General features: G+C 37.4%; 1 protein-coding gene across 3 annotated transcripts in view; it reads right to left on the bottom strand.

Annotated features, from left to right (window-relative positions):
• Positions 1-1,869: 1,869 nt before the first annotated feature.
• slc4a4a (solute carrier family 4 member 4a) overlaps positions 1,870-17,869 on the bottom strand; it is a 61,688-nt gene continuing 45,688 nt past the window's right edge. For all 3 annotated transcript variants that reach the window (XM_063896579.1, XM_063896580.1, XM_063896581.1), the window contains 11 exons: positions 17,396-17,581; positions 16,655-16,768; positions 15,854-16,015; positions 14,971-15,149; positions 11,398-11,470; positions 10,640-10,708; positions 10,300-10,473; positions 9,241-9,399; positions 8,205-8,298; positions 7,144-7,223; positions 1,870-4,149 (listed from right to left, as the gene is read on the bottom strand). In XM_063896579.1, coding sequence (XP_063752649.1) covers positions 7,180-7,223; positions 8,205-8,298; positions 9,241-9,399; positions 10,300-10,473; positions 10,640-10,708; positions 11,398-11,470; positions 14,971-15,149; positions 15,854-16,015; positions 16,655-16,768; positions 17,396-17,581 — 1,254 coding nt within the window. In that variant the 3' untranslated portion in view covers positions 1,870-4,149; positions 7,144-7,179. The remainder of the gene's footprint in view (positions 4,150-7,143; positions 7,224-8,204; positions 8,299-9,240; positions 9,400-10,299; positions 10,474-10,639; positions 10,709-11,397; positions 11,471-14,970; positions 15,150-15,853; positions 16,016-16,654; positions 16,769-17,395; positions 17,582-17,869) is intronic.

Below are 17,869 nucleotides of genomic sequence, written 5' to 3'. Positions count from 1 at the left end.
AGGGGGGATTGGCGGTGTCCGGTGCCTTGCTCAAGGAGGTGAACTGGGACTTCTCCAAGTAGCAGTCCACTTTCCATATTTTCTCAAGTCTGTTCGGGGACTTGAACCGGCAACCCTACGATTCCCAGTCCAAGCCCCTACTTACTGAGCCACTGCTGGACAGAGTAAATGTCTTTGGAACCCCTCCCCCCCACTTTATAACATAGGCTTTTTTGTTTCTGTGAGCCACAGAGGAAGTTATTATTATTATGTACAGTCAGAATCAACATCATCATGACTAGAGAAAGAGGCTTTATTTGTTCAACAGCAATTTTACAGAAAGCTGATTTCTCTCATATCTCTTTGTACATCACTCCTACAGTAGATGCCCCTCAAGTGCATTTACAGGGTCAGCCATAGTACAGCGCCACCGCAGCAGTATGTGGGGATTAGTGCCTTGCTCAAGGGCACATTGGCAGAATTGGCAGCTCCACAGCATGCCAGTCAGCACTTGAACCGGGGGAACTGGTGACCCTCGGGGCCCAAACCCTTAATACATGAAAGGCCAGGAAAAGGCCTTGATATTTCACAGCCACTGTCTGACCTTAGTTCTTACCCGAAGCTGATCCAACTTAACCTTTTAAACCGAGTCCATAAACGATCTGGGGAGAGGTGAGGATGAGAGAAACTGACCTAATTTCTCAGAGTCCAAATGTCAGACCGGTCCTCACTAATACTTACATACAAGAACAGTCGCACATGCACACACACGCACACACACACACACACACACACACACACACACACACACACACACACACACACACACACACACACACACACACACACACACACACACAGTTTTTCCTCTTCCACAGCTCTTTTGTGTCCTCTTGTGGGAAAAGTGAGTAGTACCATTTTTATATATGTTCATATGTATTGCATGCAGTATATATAGTATATATTATTATTGCAAAAGAGATATTATTAAAGTCTTTATAAATGTTTTTTTAGCAAACATTTAGAACATATAAATGAAATTCTAATTTTGATTGATTAAGGCTTTTTTGAATTTATAATTGTAGCCTGGACATAAATAAGAAGAATTAAATTAGATATGTCCATGTTTAAAGTGTACTCAAACCTGAAGTATCTGAACAGAGAGATGTGCATTGTATTGGTAACAATAATTATTTTAAACAATATTGTATTGCAGCTATATTTGCGGTTTTAGAACCAGTACCATAAAGAAAACACATGGCAACAATAACCATTCAAAGCCTTTTCTGTAAATATGTGTGAAAGAGCAACCCTGTTGGTGAACCTGAACTCAGGTGTGTGTGATGACTCCTGCAGGCTGTGATGTAACTGCACAGACACTAGAGGGAGCCACCGAATCTGGTCCCAATGCATCTTCAATTTTAAGAACTTACACTCAGATGATGCAATTCATGATTTACACCATGATTGTTCTGTCAGTTATTTGTTATTGTGATTATTTTTCGACTGTTTGGTGTAACATTTTAGAAAGTTGTGAAAAATGCAATAATTTGATAAAGTCTAAAGGGTTGGTATTTGAAATGTTCTGTAAAGCTGTACACATTTAAATACATTGATTTAAAAAAAAAGTAGTACATCTTCACATTTAAGACTCAATAATGAGTGACAATAATGAATTGAATAGCAAAATAACTGAGTAGTTGTTTAATATACTTTTAATATATTAATAAATGAATCGTTATGCTGACATTGTTCCAGCTCTGTATAAAACTGTATCTTAACAGTAAAATATCAAGCGTATTTTATAACTTCCATTGATTCAAATTCATTGCGCTTTTTTCATGTAACATCATTTGTTGTTTCTTCCACTGACTGAAAAGCAGCACACCATCACTGTTTGAACATTCTGTTTATTTTCAATATACATTTCATTTTGAAAAATATAAATTCTAAAATAAACCATTTCACCTGTTTCTAAAAAGTCACAAAAAGTTAATCAAAAGAAACATCGTATCAGTATTTATTCCGTAAGCTAAAATTAACATCATTAACAAGATTCTTCATTTGATTTTGTCCGACAGGCTGACAGTACAACACATTTTAAACTCTCCACACACTGTGCCCCTTTGCTGCTGCTGAAATAAAAACACTGATGTGGAGTGTAGATGATGCTGGTACTTCGGTTGATGAACTGAAACAAAACAAGTTGCAAGACAAAGAACCGCGATGGTACAAAGAAATTTGTTGGATTTTGGTTTGAGCCAAAGTGCCTTTTTATGTACATGATTTACAGAGGAGGAAGGCGGCTCATTAATCACTCAGTTTAATTAAATGTCTATTGTGGTGATGAAGACAGAGAGGACTCTACTTTTAAAAAAGTGCGTCAGTGTGTCCTTTAGAGATAAAGAGGGAATAATGGAATGACAAACAGTGCTCTGTTGGTAATACTGGCCAGTAAAAGTCAAAGTTTTATCTCTCTGCTTGTGACCGTGTGGACACACTGGGCACTCTGTAGCAACACAGTCTGTACAACATATACTGCCTCATTTTAGCAGATTGAAAATAAATCCTTGTTTGAGCAGATGTTTGGATTTTAACAAGTCTATGTACGAGCACATTGAGCTATTGTTCGCTGTATTCATTCCTCCTCTCCATACTGGACGAGAAACTTCCTAATCTTCCTAATGCTACCACACCGTAACAAAAAGAACTTTCAACTGAAATGGCCTTTTAGCTAGTTTGAATTTAAAGGAAGTTAGTCGTTCTGTGTGGCATAAAGTCTTTCTAGATTGTTGAAAACTGCTCAAGGTGAATTCTGGACATGAACAAAAACCTAAAGGAGGAGTTTTGCACCTTTACACATCAGAGAACACAGAGGTTCTGGTATGAATAAGCACACTTTTGTTGAGGTTCAGAAAGAATGATGACAGCGAGCAATAAATCCCTAGTGTACAAACAGCACTACATCCGAGTAGTACTTTATAAGGAAATACTTGAAGAAAATCCAAACTTTTAATATATATAAAACATTAGACATAAGTTACACCATTTTCACATCAGAGAGTTCCAACAGCAGCTGAGACAAGAAGAAATAAACCTGCTGTGTGGAGTTCACATGGATCTGATTCCCTTCTCATAATCCCTCGCTACGATCATATATTCAGTCGGAATCAATCTCTTATAAGCCACTTAGGTAAAGTAGTTTGTGCAGCTAAAGCGATTGTATGAAATGCATTCCTAGTTATTATTTAAGTTTGGCTGAGGAAATTCTGATGATAACGTATCGCTTAACTGTTTTCTACCCACAAAAGGGGAAAAAAAGGACATGAGAAAAAGTAACCAACACAATAATCATTAAAAAAGAGATAAAGGAATGATTTGATTTAAGAGTAACAAAAGCTTTGAAGTGAAAACGTTACAGAAAGGTTGAGAAAATTAGAAAGAGAAAGTGGAGCAAATAAAACCACATCAAAAAGTGATAATACAATATTTACCTCATCTGCATCATATATGCATTGTTAATTAACTTCAAATATTCTATTGAAACAAATTTCCGTCACAAGCTATAATACAGTGAACCTCTTGAATCATTTCAACTCTCAAGAGGAAAGAGAAAATAACAAAAGCCCATGCTGCGTCAAAAATCAACATGTTGCATTTGTTTATAATAAGCATTTAATCTAAAACAAGAGGTAGAGCTATAACATAATTTCCCTGCAACAGGAAAATGTAATTAGAGTAAATTGATTTATATAAAAATTCAGACCGATGATATTTATATAAAAAAGGAGCAGGGAGGGATTTCATGCAGGGTCAAACAGAGGTGCAGCATTTCTGTGAATGTGTGGGAAGTGTTGCATAGAGGAAGAGTAAAGAGCTACAGTTATCAGCCTACTGTGCAGAGGTGAGCAAAAGTGTCAGATAATAAATGGTTTTACATATGGTGGACCTTTCTTTCCTGTTCCACATACTTTAAAACAAAGTCAGAACATGGTGGAGGGGATTTTGGAGTTAAAAATTATATATTTTTTAAAGGGAAATGAGAGAGAGTTGGCGACGCTCTACAGAGATGTCTCCGATCCTCTGCTCTTCCAGTAAAAAGAATTATCATCGTCTGGGTCCATGTCGATGGTAATCCGAGGCACAGTCTTCAAGGGACTCATCTCAGGGCTGAAACACAAAAATATGTATTGTTATAATAAAAGAAATAGTTGATATTTTGGAAAATATATCCCTGGAGCCAGCAGCTAGTTAGCCTAGCATAAAGAGCAGTAAAAAAAAAAAAACAGCCTCGCTTTGTACGAAGATATAATGTCCAACATTTATTAGATTGCAGTTGTTAATAAGTGGGGTTTTAGCGTAGGAGAGAGGCAGGCTTGCTGTTAAGGGCCGCTTAAATTTTTGTTTTAAGCTAGGCTAACTAACTGTAGCAACAATCTTCTCATCAAGGCTCGTCAAAAAAGTGAATAAGACTAGTTCACAACGTCAGGATGTTCCTTTGAAAGGATTATTCCGCTTTATAACAGCTTGGATCAATTGTTGATATATTTTGTAAAAGAAATGACTTTTTATACATGAAAAAAAATCCTGAACTAAACACAAATCACCCCAACGATGCGTAACTACAAATGTTTCATCACTAGTGTCAGCATACATACGTTTTACTGTTATTCCCACTTTGGATGGTAAAACAAAAGTGATGCAAATATGAATGCATAATGGACTATCTTCATTAGAGTTCTGTTTCGGTCTCTTAAGGCAGGAATAAAACCAGAGATGGTGGATTGCCTATTCTGATGTCATCTGAGCTCAAAGCAATTTGGCTTCAGTCTTAGTGGGACGGGATTAGACCCCAATGTCATCACAACATGATGCATGCCCCGTTCCACCTCACTGACACAGATATGTAGTCAGATAACTCAAACTATAACATCAGATAAAACTCACAAGCATTTACATTGGCTAAGTATGTGTGCATACAAGGACAACATTCATTTGTATTAATCACGCTTTACTTACAGTATGAATGTAAAAAGTACCAATGACCAATAAAATGTCTTTAAAATATTTGTTTAATGTTTTTATTTTACTTAAAAGTTTTATCTGCAATTTGTGCAAGGACCGGACATTCCTTTCAGACTAAAGTCAATTAAAGCTTAAGGAATTATAATATTAAGCACATTTTTGATTTAAAGAAAAGAAAATTATGTTTACCCAGACCTCGATATTCTCATAAAATCTGGTGCTAATCACTGCCGTGACCTAACCAAATACTAAAACAAATCTTGTACAGTCAGTTGTTGGTTGTCATCACAGATGTTCTGCATTCACAGCTGCTTTTTCACACATTGTCCCAAAACACTAATCCTGTTGCAACAACCGTAGAGCAGATTGTGTAACTGGAGCATAACAGTGGATCCTGGTCGTCATGATGGGGAAATCTAATCTCTTCTTAAACATCTCAATAATTGCTCTTAAATATTGCCCAAAAAACAAGGCTTGTTTGCCTCTTTGAAACTGATGTCTCGATTTAAGCTCGTATCAGTGAAGCACATTGTGTGTTTATCACGCAACATACACTCGCACTGATGCAGTGACGGTGACGAGGTCAGTGCTGATAAAAAGACAGGAATCTATCATTGCTCTAAATACTTCTCTCTATTCCCTAAATGTGCCTTGTTGCTTTTGTCAGAATAGAAAATAACATTTGAGGATGAGTTAGAAGATTTAGCTGAAGTCAAATAGAAACATATATCATTAAACCAAACCAACAGTAAACAATTACTGAAAACACATGTTCATTGTACTCATTTGACCTCAGCAATACAGTTTTGTTATAAAGCAGGTAACATACTTTAAATTGAATGTATGTAGGCAATATTACGATATAAGTCCTTTTCAAACACAATTTCACCTTTCTACAATCAGTATAATATACTGTATACTGTAAATAGCTCCCCAGTGGGCAGTTCCTTTCAGTCAACAGAATTATTTAACACCTTTTGTTGAACATTTAGCAGCTAAAGAGAGAGATATTTCCCTCAAAAGTTGGTACAGACTAAAATATGAGCTAAAAGACATATTGGCCTTACATTTATCAGATGGAGACAAACCCAACTCCAAATAAAAGATGAAGTATCTCCATAACTCCTGGATGTGTGAATCAACAACCATTTTCACCATATAACCATAAAAGAAGTTAAAAGGCCAGTTAGAAGTATCATTTGAGCTGAGATATGCTGTGTTTGCTAGCCTCAGAAGCTGTTCAGTCATAGGTAAGTTGATTAGCCTAGCTGACCTTTAAAGATCAGGCTATCATTTTATATTAGCTAGTTAGCTTGCGGTCTGACCTTTTGCGACTTTGATGCCACAGTCATCAAAGAATCAAATGAAAAGGAAATAAGAGCCGGATATATATAGAATCCGTGTATCATTCGTTCATTTGTTTTTCCGATTTAGTTGAGGATTGAAAAAATGAAAATAGCATTTGATTTCTCGTTTTTCCCATTTCAAAACCAAAACCAGAAATCGGATTACGGTTCGTTTTCTCGTTTTTTCGATTATGCACCCCCAAACGGAAAATGGAAAATGAAACATTCGGATAACAAATCCTGGGAGTGTTAGTTGTCAGGACAGCTTCTTCCAGCTCTTGGTCTGTGATGTGCCCCTTCCGTCTCAGCCCAACGTCGCCACAGAATCTCCTCACCGACATCTCCGAGGACCCCTTAATTCCCATACTCTTCAATGTCTCAGACATTTCGCCGTGAGTTTTCCCCGACAGAAAGAGTTGATTTATCATCTCGTAGTGAGACTCCAAATTAGCCATGTTTCCTTACAGATCAGTTGTGGCATGAGTCAGTTGTTGGCTCGCGATCGGTTTCCCTGACAACTAACACTCCCAGGATTTGTTATCCGAATGTTTCATTTTCCATTTTCCGTTTGGGGGTGCATAATCGAAAAAACGAGAAAACGAACCGTAATCCGATTTCTGGTTTTGGTTTTGAAATGGGAAAAACGAGAAATCAAATGCTATTTTCATTTTTTCAATCCTCAACTAAATCGGAAAAACAAATGAACGAATGATACACGGATTATATAGCTGTGTCCCTCTTTATCATTTAATTCGGCCAGTTGGGTGAGCTGCACTCTCATACTGTATCTCACCTGGACAGGTAGTTGGCTTGGTAGTAGCGAAGCTGCTCAGCACGATGTATGTCGGTCAAGGAATGATGGGGACTTCTCTCCTGCAGAAGAAAGCAGAAACATAGCATTTAGCTTGCATGTGGCTATGACACAAGGTTTAACATGTTTTTTATCAGACAAGCAGATCATATACTACAGAGAGAAGATTACACGGAAAAGCACTTTCAACCAGAGAGAGGGAAGCAGGTGTAATCAGCTCCAAAGAGTTTGGATTGACAACTTGTGTTCAGAATAAATGTGATCGTCCATGTTATAGTTTTGACAGTACTTTCTAAATGTAGTAGAAAAGCTAATTAACCAAAACCACATTTAAAAGCTTATTATCAAGGCTTTTAAGGTATGCAATTAAACATTTCTGTTTTTGCGCTTCAATGTCAGTTTTTGGTCTAATATTCCTATGAATTGTTATTTAAAAAACACATTTTGTACTACTTTTTGGTCGTTAACAAATACCAGCTAACGCTTATGTTTTTACTAAAGTGTGCAGTGGTAAAGTAGCAATGAAGCTAGTGAGTTGATTTAATGTAGTTAATGGTGATTGGTTCAAATGTTAACCGTAATTTAACCAACAAAATGACATAATAAGTCAAAAATAGATGTAGGTGTGCCAACTGTCAGTCGTACAGGCTCTTTTATCCATAGCTGAAAAAACTGTGATGAGTGAAACTAAGTCTAAAACCAAATGAACAAGGAAGTTAATAATAACGGTAAAGGTTAGGTCAAGCAAGAATGTAAAAGTTAAAAGACAAATATAAACATAGCATCACAATCCAAGAAGCAAAGTTCAAAAGCAGAAGAAAGTGAGTTAATTTCATTGCATGTTGAACAAAAGCAAGACAGTAGTTGAAAGAAGAAAGAGAATGAAGTTATTATTATCATGCAGTTATTGAAAGCAAAAGAGGAAGCAAAATAAACTGGAAGTCATCAGAGACACTGAATGAGGAAGCAGAGCAGGAGTCAGTCAGGCTTTAGAGGAAGAAGTATTTTCCCCCCGCTGTTGCAGGTAGTTTGGGTCTACTCACTGTCGGAGGCCTTATCGCCTAAGAAAGGTTCCTGCTCCATCATGTCCATGGGGATTTTAATGCTGGGAACTTTTTCATTGTAAGGATAGTCAGACTGTTGGACAGAGGAAACACACATCCTGAGATGGGACCTACACACAAAACCTGATATCCTTTTCTTTTACGGAAATATTGCTAAAAATCGCTTAGGATATCTCGCGCCATTCAACACTTGGATGCTTCTCAAAACTGAGAGAGACAATGCAACATGAAGAGATTTCTGCTGGGTTCGGTAAACCTCATCACCGTGATGTGATTAACCTTTCTGTCGGTTTGTAAGAATGTAAGCGCTGGAGCTTCATTTAGGAGCATCGATCCTTATCTCTAATGACAATTTAAAATCATATAAGAGTAAAGATTCACAAGTTACAGAATACATTTGAACATGTTTTTTTTACATTTTTAAAACTGGCCTCATCTAATGTGAACCGGATCTGTTTTTAAAAGAAAACTGAAAAAAAGCAATGTCCATGGGTGGAGTTTCAAAAACACTATAAATAAATATAAATTAACCTGATCTGAAAATTTGTATTGGTATTTTAACATCAGAGTCGCTTGATGCCACTGGGCCTAAAAATACTTTTTCCATTGACTTAAATTGTGAAAGAAACATCTGTATAATGTTTTTTTTTAACACTTAAATAGTCCGTATTTATCTCTTTAAGTAGTATAGGCTTAAAATGCAGTAATTGCCATATGCAGAGTAAGTTTCACTTCTTTTTTCATCAAGTTTTAAAGATGTCAAGGTATGTTGAATTGTTGAACCCTCTCCTCTTTACACTGACTGCATTACCAGTGGATGGATAGTCGATGGTACATGCTGCTACAATAAAGAGAAACCTGGGAGTGTGGAGCAGGGTAACAGGTTGTTGGTTGGGCTCTCGACTTGGAAATGGGCTGTCATGTATAACACATTACATAAAGACATGTAATAATTTGGTTGTTTCTGCAAAGATTCCAGCTTGTGCATTAAAGTGTATAATATTTCAACTCTTACGTCTTCAGCGTCGCTGTCTATGCTGCCTTTTTTCTTCTTCTTCTTTTCATCCTCTTTCTTCTTCTTGTCCTTCTCTGGGATGACGTCGTCCAGGAAGCCCAGTTCATGCTGGGAGAACATGTAGTCCATCGCTTTCCTGACGGCCACCAGAGCGAGGATCTAAATGTAGAACAGGTGGATTAGAGTTGACTGGGAAGTCATTTGCTCAAATGAATAATCAGTTTAAATATGAGTCGATGAAAAAGACTGATACGAAACTATTTCATATATTTCAAATGATTTATGATTTAAAAGCCAATATCAAGCAGGCTAGTTGTAGTTCTAACCTCATAATCATGTGCATTTCAGTCAAGAATCTGTTTCATAAACGGATACTTAAATAAAACTTAGGAAATAAGAAGCATATCTCAATAGTATAAATACAACATTAAGTACAACCACTCACTTAATATAGTCTTCAGTGCTGCATTAGTGACCCTGAACTGTAATTATGTAACACCATAACAGTCGCTGTAGTTTATCACCATATAAACAATCCTCTAACACGTAAATTGAGCAAATCATTTGTACATGGATTCAGCGGAGCGATAATTCACTTTGATCCTGACAGACTTGTATATACAGTACTTATCCTTTAAAAAGACAAGATCATTTATTTTTGTGCTGATTATAAATGACATTTAAAATACCTATAGGTGCACTTAGAGTTTTCACCTGTTGCTTGATGTGTCTGATTTACAACAACTACCAATACTAATATTCCAATGCCTCTTTTGATCAGTTGTCTACAATTTAGAGAGAAACACAGGCTTCTTTTTTCCCAGCAAAGCCTTTATTGAAACTCAAACTGGCTTCTCAGTCTCTCTGAACAAATGTTCACGGAGTTGGAGTATGTGGGAGAGAAACTCGCACTGGAGGGAACTTTGGGATTTTAGCCTTTGCAGACCATTTACATGCACAAAACCTATATAAGACACTGCACGAAAGGGAAAACCTTTAAATATTGCAAGTACCCCCCTTATATTATTTTGTCTGAATGTTAAAACAATTGTCTCTCACCATGACAGGGAAAACAATGGCGGCCACCGTGGACTTGAGGATCCAGAGCAGAGCCAAGCAGAGGATCTGGATGAAGGTGAAGAGGTGGACCTTCCTGAGGGGAACGTGTCGCAGGTAAACCAGATCCGGCTGATGCTTCGCTGGCATCAGAAGCAGCTTCAGACGATCCATGAACTGCAGGCAGACGGAGGTACACGTGACACAATGCACTGCCCAAATGAATTCATCAGAGAAACAGCTAGAGTCTGGCAGGCATAGTTTCTTCCATCCTCAGAAGAAACTCTTACATGACACGTGTCTGATACAAAGTAAATGTTTATAGTTATTATGAAACATTTACCTGCACTCCGTTGAGAGAGGCAACTCCCATGTATAGGAAGACTCCATACAGCACTGGCATGGGGATGAACTAGGTCCAAGAGGGCGGAACAATGAATACACATTAAGCTTAAGTAATAGAAGTAGAATACTAACGGTAACATTAGAAAGAAAATACAAGTTCAACCTCTTTCTTTAAATAATATTTGTTTATAGAAGATATTATCCACAATCATCTTCCTAATACAACTTTACCTAAAAGACTGCAAAATAAAGAATAAATAGGGTAAAAACGGTAGTTCATTACATGTGAATACAACCAATAAACCCCGAGAGATGTTCTGTTTCCTGTATATAGCCTCAATGGGAAACACAACCACACATAACTCGACACTTTACACTGTTAATATAAATGAATCTTGAATTAATACGACCTCATCAAAAACGGAGATGAAAATTGTGGACTTATGCAGAATTTGCCTTATTTTGACACATCCTTATTTTCATGTTCTGCTGATAATACAAATATGAATGCTCTGATAAGTTGCACAACCACCTTATCAGATGTAACTGATTTTAGTCTGTTTGTGCTGATGTCGCAGTTATTGCGTTTTGAAAGTCCTACAACAACTTGACAGAGCAGTAAACACACAAACATTTTCTTTCAGGGACTCTAGCAACGTTCACCATTTTGGCGGTAATTTCCAACAAATGCTGCAGTGATTTTAAAAGTATGAAAAGAATACATTTGAGGCTTACAAATAAAAAATGATGAATTACCTTTAAAATAGGAGACATAAATACAGACAGTCCTGTCAGGATGAACACAGCTATCCCAGTGACCCTCTGCTCCCTGCAAAAAGAATGGAGAAAAATACAGTCATCATGTTAAAAGAATAGTATTTTTGGTATAATTTTCATTATTTAGGGGGGGGAATTTTCTCACTCTTTTTCCTAAAGTAATAAGATCCCATTAAAGTCTGAATAGTAGTAATAGTGTTGGTTACTTGAGGATATCAATCACTTCCCAAATCTCTTACAGTTGAGCCAGTACAAAAACACCCACAACATTTGTTGAAGTTTAAAGTTGTTGTAGATGTTACAAGACTTTGTTGGTTCAGCTTACAGCTGACACCTCAGGACGTCCGGGGGACGCCTCCCAACAGACACCAACACAAACAAAAACAACTCTTAAAACAGGAAAAAAAGTGTCTAAACTACAGTACCTCATAATAAACATGAAGGCACATATACCCAAACGTAATGTTTTAACCTTCGTATTGCAAGTTCCCTGGGTCACGTAGAGAAAGAGACATGTACTTAAACTAATTGTTTTTTTTACAATATCTCTTTAAAGTAAAGTTTCTGTAATCTTTTTTTTAATTAACTTCCTTCTTGAGCCAACCTGTGCTTTTAAAGGTGCAACACTGTTACAAAATATTAACAATTCAACAGTTATCTGCAGTGTAAATATTACGCTTAACTCACAACCTACATTAAATTGTTACAGTTTTCCTTGTTTGATGTATTTGTTGTTTTTGGTCCATGGTTTATGTTTGTGTGTTAGTTAAACAGCTTTATTTCATTTAAAGAGCAGTTAATATTTTTTGGCTTATTGTGTGTGTGCACACCATTGTTAATTTCTGCTAAGGAAGACAATTAAACACTTACATTTTGAAAACAGTTTACAGCAATCTTCCTGCAGCTTTCTTTTCTTTTATTAAATTTGGTGCTTGAACTATGCCCAAAATGTGGAAAATATATTTCTAGGTCCCCAAGTTGTCCATTTGTGCTTTCTGTGGCTTCTGATGAAAAGAAAACCACTGTTTTGGGGTTATAAATAGTATCAATCACATTTGTTTTCTGTTGAATATTTTAGTTAATTGCCATCAACCAAACTGTGATGGCAGGTTCACACGACGTCTCTTGTGCTTCTGTGAGAAGTGGCACCTATAGATGGTGCTACAGCGACAGCGTTAAGTTTGGTAACATTTCCTATGATGCCCATGTCTATAATGCAATATACACGTACTTGATGAGTATTATTTTGCCTACAAGCACTGCAAAATGATATTTATAAACACTAAAATATATCACATTATAAAACATTTTAAATGACTTCAGTATCGTAATACTTATCGTGTTTTATAACTCAATATATTCACTGTTATAATGCATTATTATAGGGGTTTAGGATACTGTACAGTGCCCTCTAGAATTATTGGCACCCTTTTAGTAAAAATAAGCAAAACAAGATGCAAAAACTGTCTTTATTGTTTCCCTCATAATATTTCATTCAAAATATTAACAAAAATCGAACCTTTTCACTGAAGTAAAATTATTAGAATAAAATAAAATGTCAACTTTAAAAAATATTTCTCTCCAAAACATGTGTGCCACAATTATTGGCACCCCCTTAAAAATCATTTGATTAAGATGTGACTGAAGTATATTTCCAGTCATAACTTACAATTTTAGGTTCACTTGTTTGATTAGGAACAAGCCACAATTCCCTTTGTCATTCATCACTATTGTAAAGACCAGAGAACACAGTGATGATCGGCAAAAAAAAGTTGTTGAGCTGCACAAATTAGGAAATGGATATAAGAAAGTCTCGAAACAGTCGAAATGCCCATTTCCAATATCAGGGCAATAATTAAGAAGCATCAAGCAACAGGAGAGTAAAGAATCAGCCTGGAAGAGGGCGTGTGTGTACATTGACACCACACACCATGAGGAAGATGGTTCAACTGGCAAAAGTATCTCCAAGGATCACAACTGGAGAATTGCAGAGGTCAGTTGAGTCTTGGGGTCAGAAAGTTTCCATAACGACCATCAGACGCCATCTTCATCACCACAAGTTGTTTGGGAGGGTTGCCAGGAAAAAAACATTGCTTTCAATCAACAACAAACTAAAGCGTCTACAGTTTGCCAAACGTAACTGGGACTTGGAATGGGACAGGGTTATATGGTCAGATGAGACCATAGAGCTTTTTGACAACAAACGTCAAAGGTGGGTTTGGCATAGACAGAAAGATAGCCATACAGAAAAGCACCTCATACCCACTGTGAAGTATGCTGGTGCATCTTTGATGCTGTGAGGCTGTTTTTCTTCCAAAGGCCCTGGACATCTTGTTAGGATCCATGGTATCATGCACTCAATCAAATACCAGCAGATATTTAATGAAACCTAAGAGCCTCTGCTCGGAAGCTTAAGATGGGCTGTGGTTGGACCTTCCAGCAGGACAACAATCCGAAGCACACCTCAAAATCTACTCAAAAATGGTTTACTGACCACAGAATAAAGACTTTGCCATGGCCATCACAGTCCCCAGACCTAAATCCCATTGAAAATGTTTGGGAGGAGCTGAAGACGAGAGTCCACAAGCGTCAACCTCGGAATCTGAAGGATCTGGAGACATTCTGTATGGAAGAATGGTCTCAGATCCCGTGCCATGTGTTCACCAACCTCATCAGGCATTACAGGAGGAGACTCAGAGCTGTAATCCTGGCTAAAGGAGGCTGCACAAAATATAAAATGAAGGGGTGCCAATAATTGTGGCACACATGTTCGGGAGAAAAATATTTATTAAAAGTCAACATTATTATATATTTTTTTATAATGTTACTTCAGTAAAAAGGTTAGATTTCTGTTAATATTTTCAATGAAATATAATGAGGAAAAACAATAAAGACATCTTTTTCAACTTCTTTTGCTCATTTTTACCAAAGGGGTGCCAATAATTCTGGAGGGCACTGTAAATGGTTATTGGATGCTTTAAGTGAAGGGATGAAATATAATAAGGTATAGGCAGATATAATACATTACGAGCTGGTTATAAGTCACTTTATTTAGTCACTGTTTACTTTATTTAAAGTGATTTAAAAAAAGAAAGATCAATGAAAGAACAAACTATCTCAATTATTTCTTTATTGGTCATAAAAGTGCGTTGTTATTGAATAGACTTAATAACACACATTTATAACCAGCTATAAGGTAATATATGTGCCTATATAATTACTGTTCTAATCATTATTATATGTGGACAAAAAAAGGAATTCTGATTCAGATTTTAGGTTACTCTATAAGAATTATAATACAATATGATCCTTGCTAAAAAAAAGCTGTTGAGGGACCAGCATTTGTTAAATATTATTGTACCCTGCGATATAGGTCATTATAAAATCTTTTTAATGTGTTATGAAGAAGGTTATAAAGCATTATGAACTGTTTATAATGCAGTAAGGACTTGTGTGTCCTCAATGCTTTACATTATATCCTTTAAAATGAATGCCCCTTCCATAAGTATGATTTTCTGTCGCTATGTGTACTTGTTCTTGTACCAGTCTTACCTCACACCCAGGAACTTGGGCTGCTCTCCAGGAGCCGACGTTTCCGTCTCCATCTTCAGAGAGTCGATGTGAGCGATGGAGATGACTGTGGCGGCCACGTACCAGGGCAGACCCATGAAGGAGCAAATAATAAGCAGAACGGCCACCCAGAACAGATCCAGATGGTAGCCTGCCCCTTTCTGGTACAGACAACAAACACAAGGTCAACTGCTGTGCATGCTTAGGCATAGACTCTATGTATGTGGAGAGCAGCTGAAAGCACAGGCAAATGTAAAACCCAGCCAAAATCTCTTCCATGTTTATTTAAAACTATATGCTGATTAAAACAGTAGCGCGTCAGCTCTTTTCTGACAAGCTTCGCAAGTTAACTTGAAAGACACGATGAACACCGCAGAAATCAAAGGCAGCCTCGCTCAGCTCTCGCAGTGACCCTGCTCACATTTCAAGTGGTTGCTTTTTGAACCAAACTGTATTCAGTCACTGCCATGAAACATCTCTCACCCCCACGAGAAGAATGACAACAATATGTAACTACAGTGTGAAGGTAGCCAGTGTCCTGTACAAGCTGCAGTAAGCTGTGGGAAATGCATGAAAATCCTCACTTTACATACATCAGGTCAGGACTCTTTTAGTGGAAAGATGTTTTCTTGTTTTTGGTCGAAACCTGAACCAGCAATTCGAAATTCAAGTTATGCTGCACTACATTTTTGGCAGGTTCTGAAAAATGTTGTATAGCAAATCTTCCTGTGTAGGGCAAAAACAACATCTGTATCGACCTTGTGTGTGAGTATTGAAACGTTTTTGCCATTTGGTAGACTTGTAACTGCTGGGTAACACATTTTTTAGCTTTGAACACATTTAATCAGTAAGGTGTCTTCTGTACCTTCAGCATGTGCTCCTTCCTGTTGACGATCACAGCAGTAATCTGTTGGTCCATGAAGACCAGGATGGTGACCAGCAGGGCAGGGAGAGCCGACGCCAGGTAAACCCACCAGGGGTTTCCTCCGAACGGGGGCACGAACCAGCCTCGTTTAGAACTTGTTGGCTGTTGGGGAGGATGAAGTCAATATTTGCTTTTCAAAAACAATGTTTCTCCTCTCTTTTACTGTAAGTGCATTAACTATTGATCACTTTACCTTCCTTCAGATAGTCGTTCAAAACAGCAGATTGATTACAAAACATGTATTTGGTACTTTAAAATTCAGAAAAGCACTTTCTAAAAACAGCCAGTATTTTTTGATTATGTCACTATGCTAGGGAATCAAAGTAGTTTGTAATTTAGCAATGTTCATTTTGCGATTTCAGATTTAGTCCTACTCTTTAGACAAAGATGGCTTTTAGTTTTAGTCTGATTATGTATTTTTTGGACAACACTATGTAGAAATGTCTTCTCTCTGAAACTTTGTCAGCAAATTGTATTCGTATTACTTTGTTAATATTCATTTGTAGTCGCCTGATCAAATTGAACAATTGAGTCAATTTAATATAGCCAATGCAAATAATTGTGTAATTTCAGTCAAACTTACTAAACAACAAACTTTATTTTATTATCAACTGATGAACAACACAGGTTGAATATTAACAATCGCACCCAACCTGAATCTAATTCTGTTTTTATGAAGCAATGCACCAAAAGAGAATTGCACCTGAACTGAGCCGCAGCAAGAGATAGGAAGGGACTGACCTTGAATTCAGTTGGCACAATAAGTTTAGGAGTTTCCACTCCTACGAGCATATCCACTCCACAGAAGATCAAGATGGCCAGAATGATGGCAAAGTCACTGATGAGTTTCCTCACCTGGGTGAAAAACAATAGGAACAGTTATGCATGTATGTAACCCGCTGATCAAACATTTGGACACAACATTTTAATTCCAAATCGGGCCCCTACAACCTCTCCCTTCCCACTTCACTTCATTTACGTGTTCCCGTAGAGTGTTCGCCACAATCAGTGTCGATCCATACCAACTATTGGGGAGTAGGAGTTATTAAATCCTCCAACCGAGAGTGTGCATCAGCCCTGACTTAACCAGCTGCCCTACTAGACCATGTGCAACGCTGTTTGTGTATGTAATGAAACACACTGCAAAAATAATATAGCTACATTACATTTCATAGTGTCCAAGAGCTGTAAAAAACCTGAAGGCTTTCATTTTTTTTTTTTTACTTTTCTAGTCCAGAATAAGGTTGACATGATAATTGAAATATACAACTTTTAACTATTTTTTTTAGGATTGTTTTTGATGATACGAAACTATGGCTTCAACACTTCCTGTCTTTTCCTATTTCCATGAAGTAAGCCCTACAGCTCAATGAAGAGCGCCTGATTCAGCTTTGAGTATGACTATCGAGGGAGTTCACTCTGAGTTGCAGGGTGTAGGGGTCAGTTTGGAATGGGACCAATGTGGGGCTGACGATGACTCACAGTAGTGGGGAAGAACTGGCTTGTCTTGAACTTCTTCAGACCCATGGAGCAGGTGTAAGTGCCTAAGAACAAGATGCAGGACATGAGGGAGATGTCGGGGACATACTCGCAGGCCTTCCCCACCAGCTCTCCATTGTACTTTAAGCAATCCATCTTTGACAGGGACGACCATGTGGCGTTCAATGGCTGCACAAAAGAAACACAGAGCATCTTCATTATAAGGTAAAGGGAGTCATGCAACTGTACGTCCCACCAAAGCAGGCACAGACACTGAGGCTGAGAAGAGCGGACTGAAGTCAGACTTTGAGAGTTTTGGAGTAAACAGAGATAAGAAAACTCAGTGTCACAATAACCTCTAATAAGAAACAATGTGCTTATCAGAACATTGTTGAACTGACAAGCATAGCTTTTATTTTTATTTTACCAAACAGGGGTTGGTTTGTGATTTTTGACCCAATTTCAAAGAATATTTTT

Source organism: Eleginops maclovinus, chromosome 12, assembly GCF_036324505.1.
Source record: "Eleginops maclovinus isolate JMC-PN-2008 ecotype Puerto Natales chromosome 12, JC_Emac_rtc_rv5, whole genome shotgun sequence".
Taxonomy (NCBI): domain Eukaryota; kingdom Metazoa; phylum Chordata; class Actinopteri; order Perciformes; family Eleginopidae; genus Eleginops; species Eleginops maclovinus.
The sequence above is the reverse complement of the archived record's forward strand: the minus strand, read 5'-3'. Positions and strand labels throughout refer to the sequence as shown.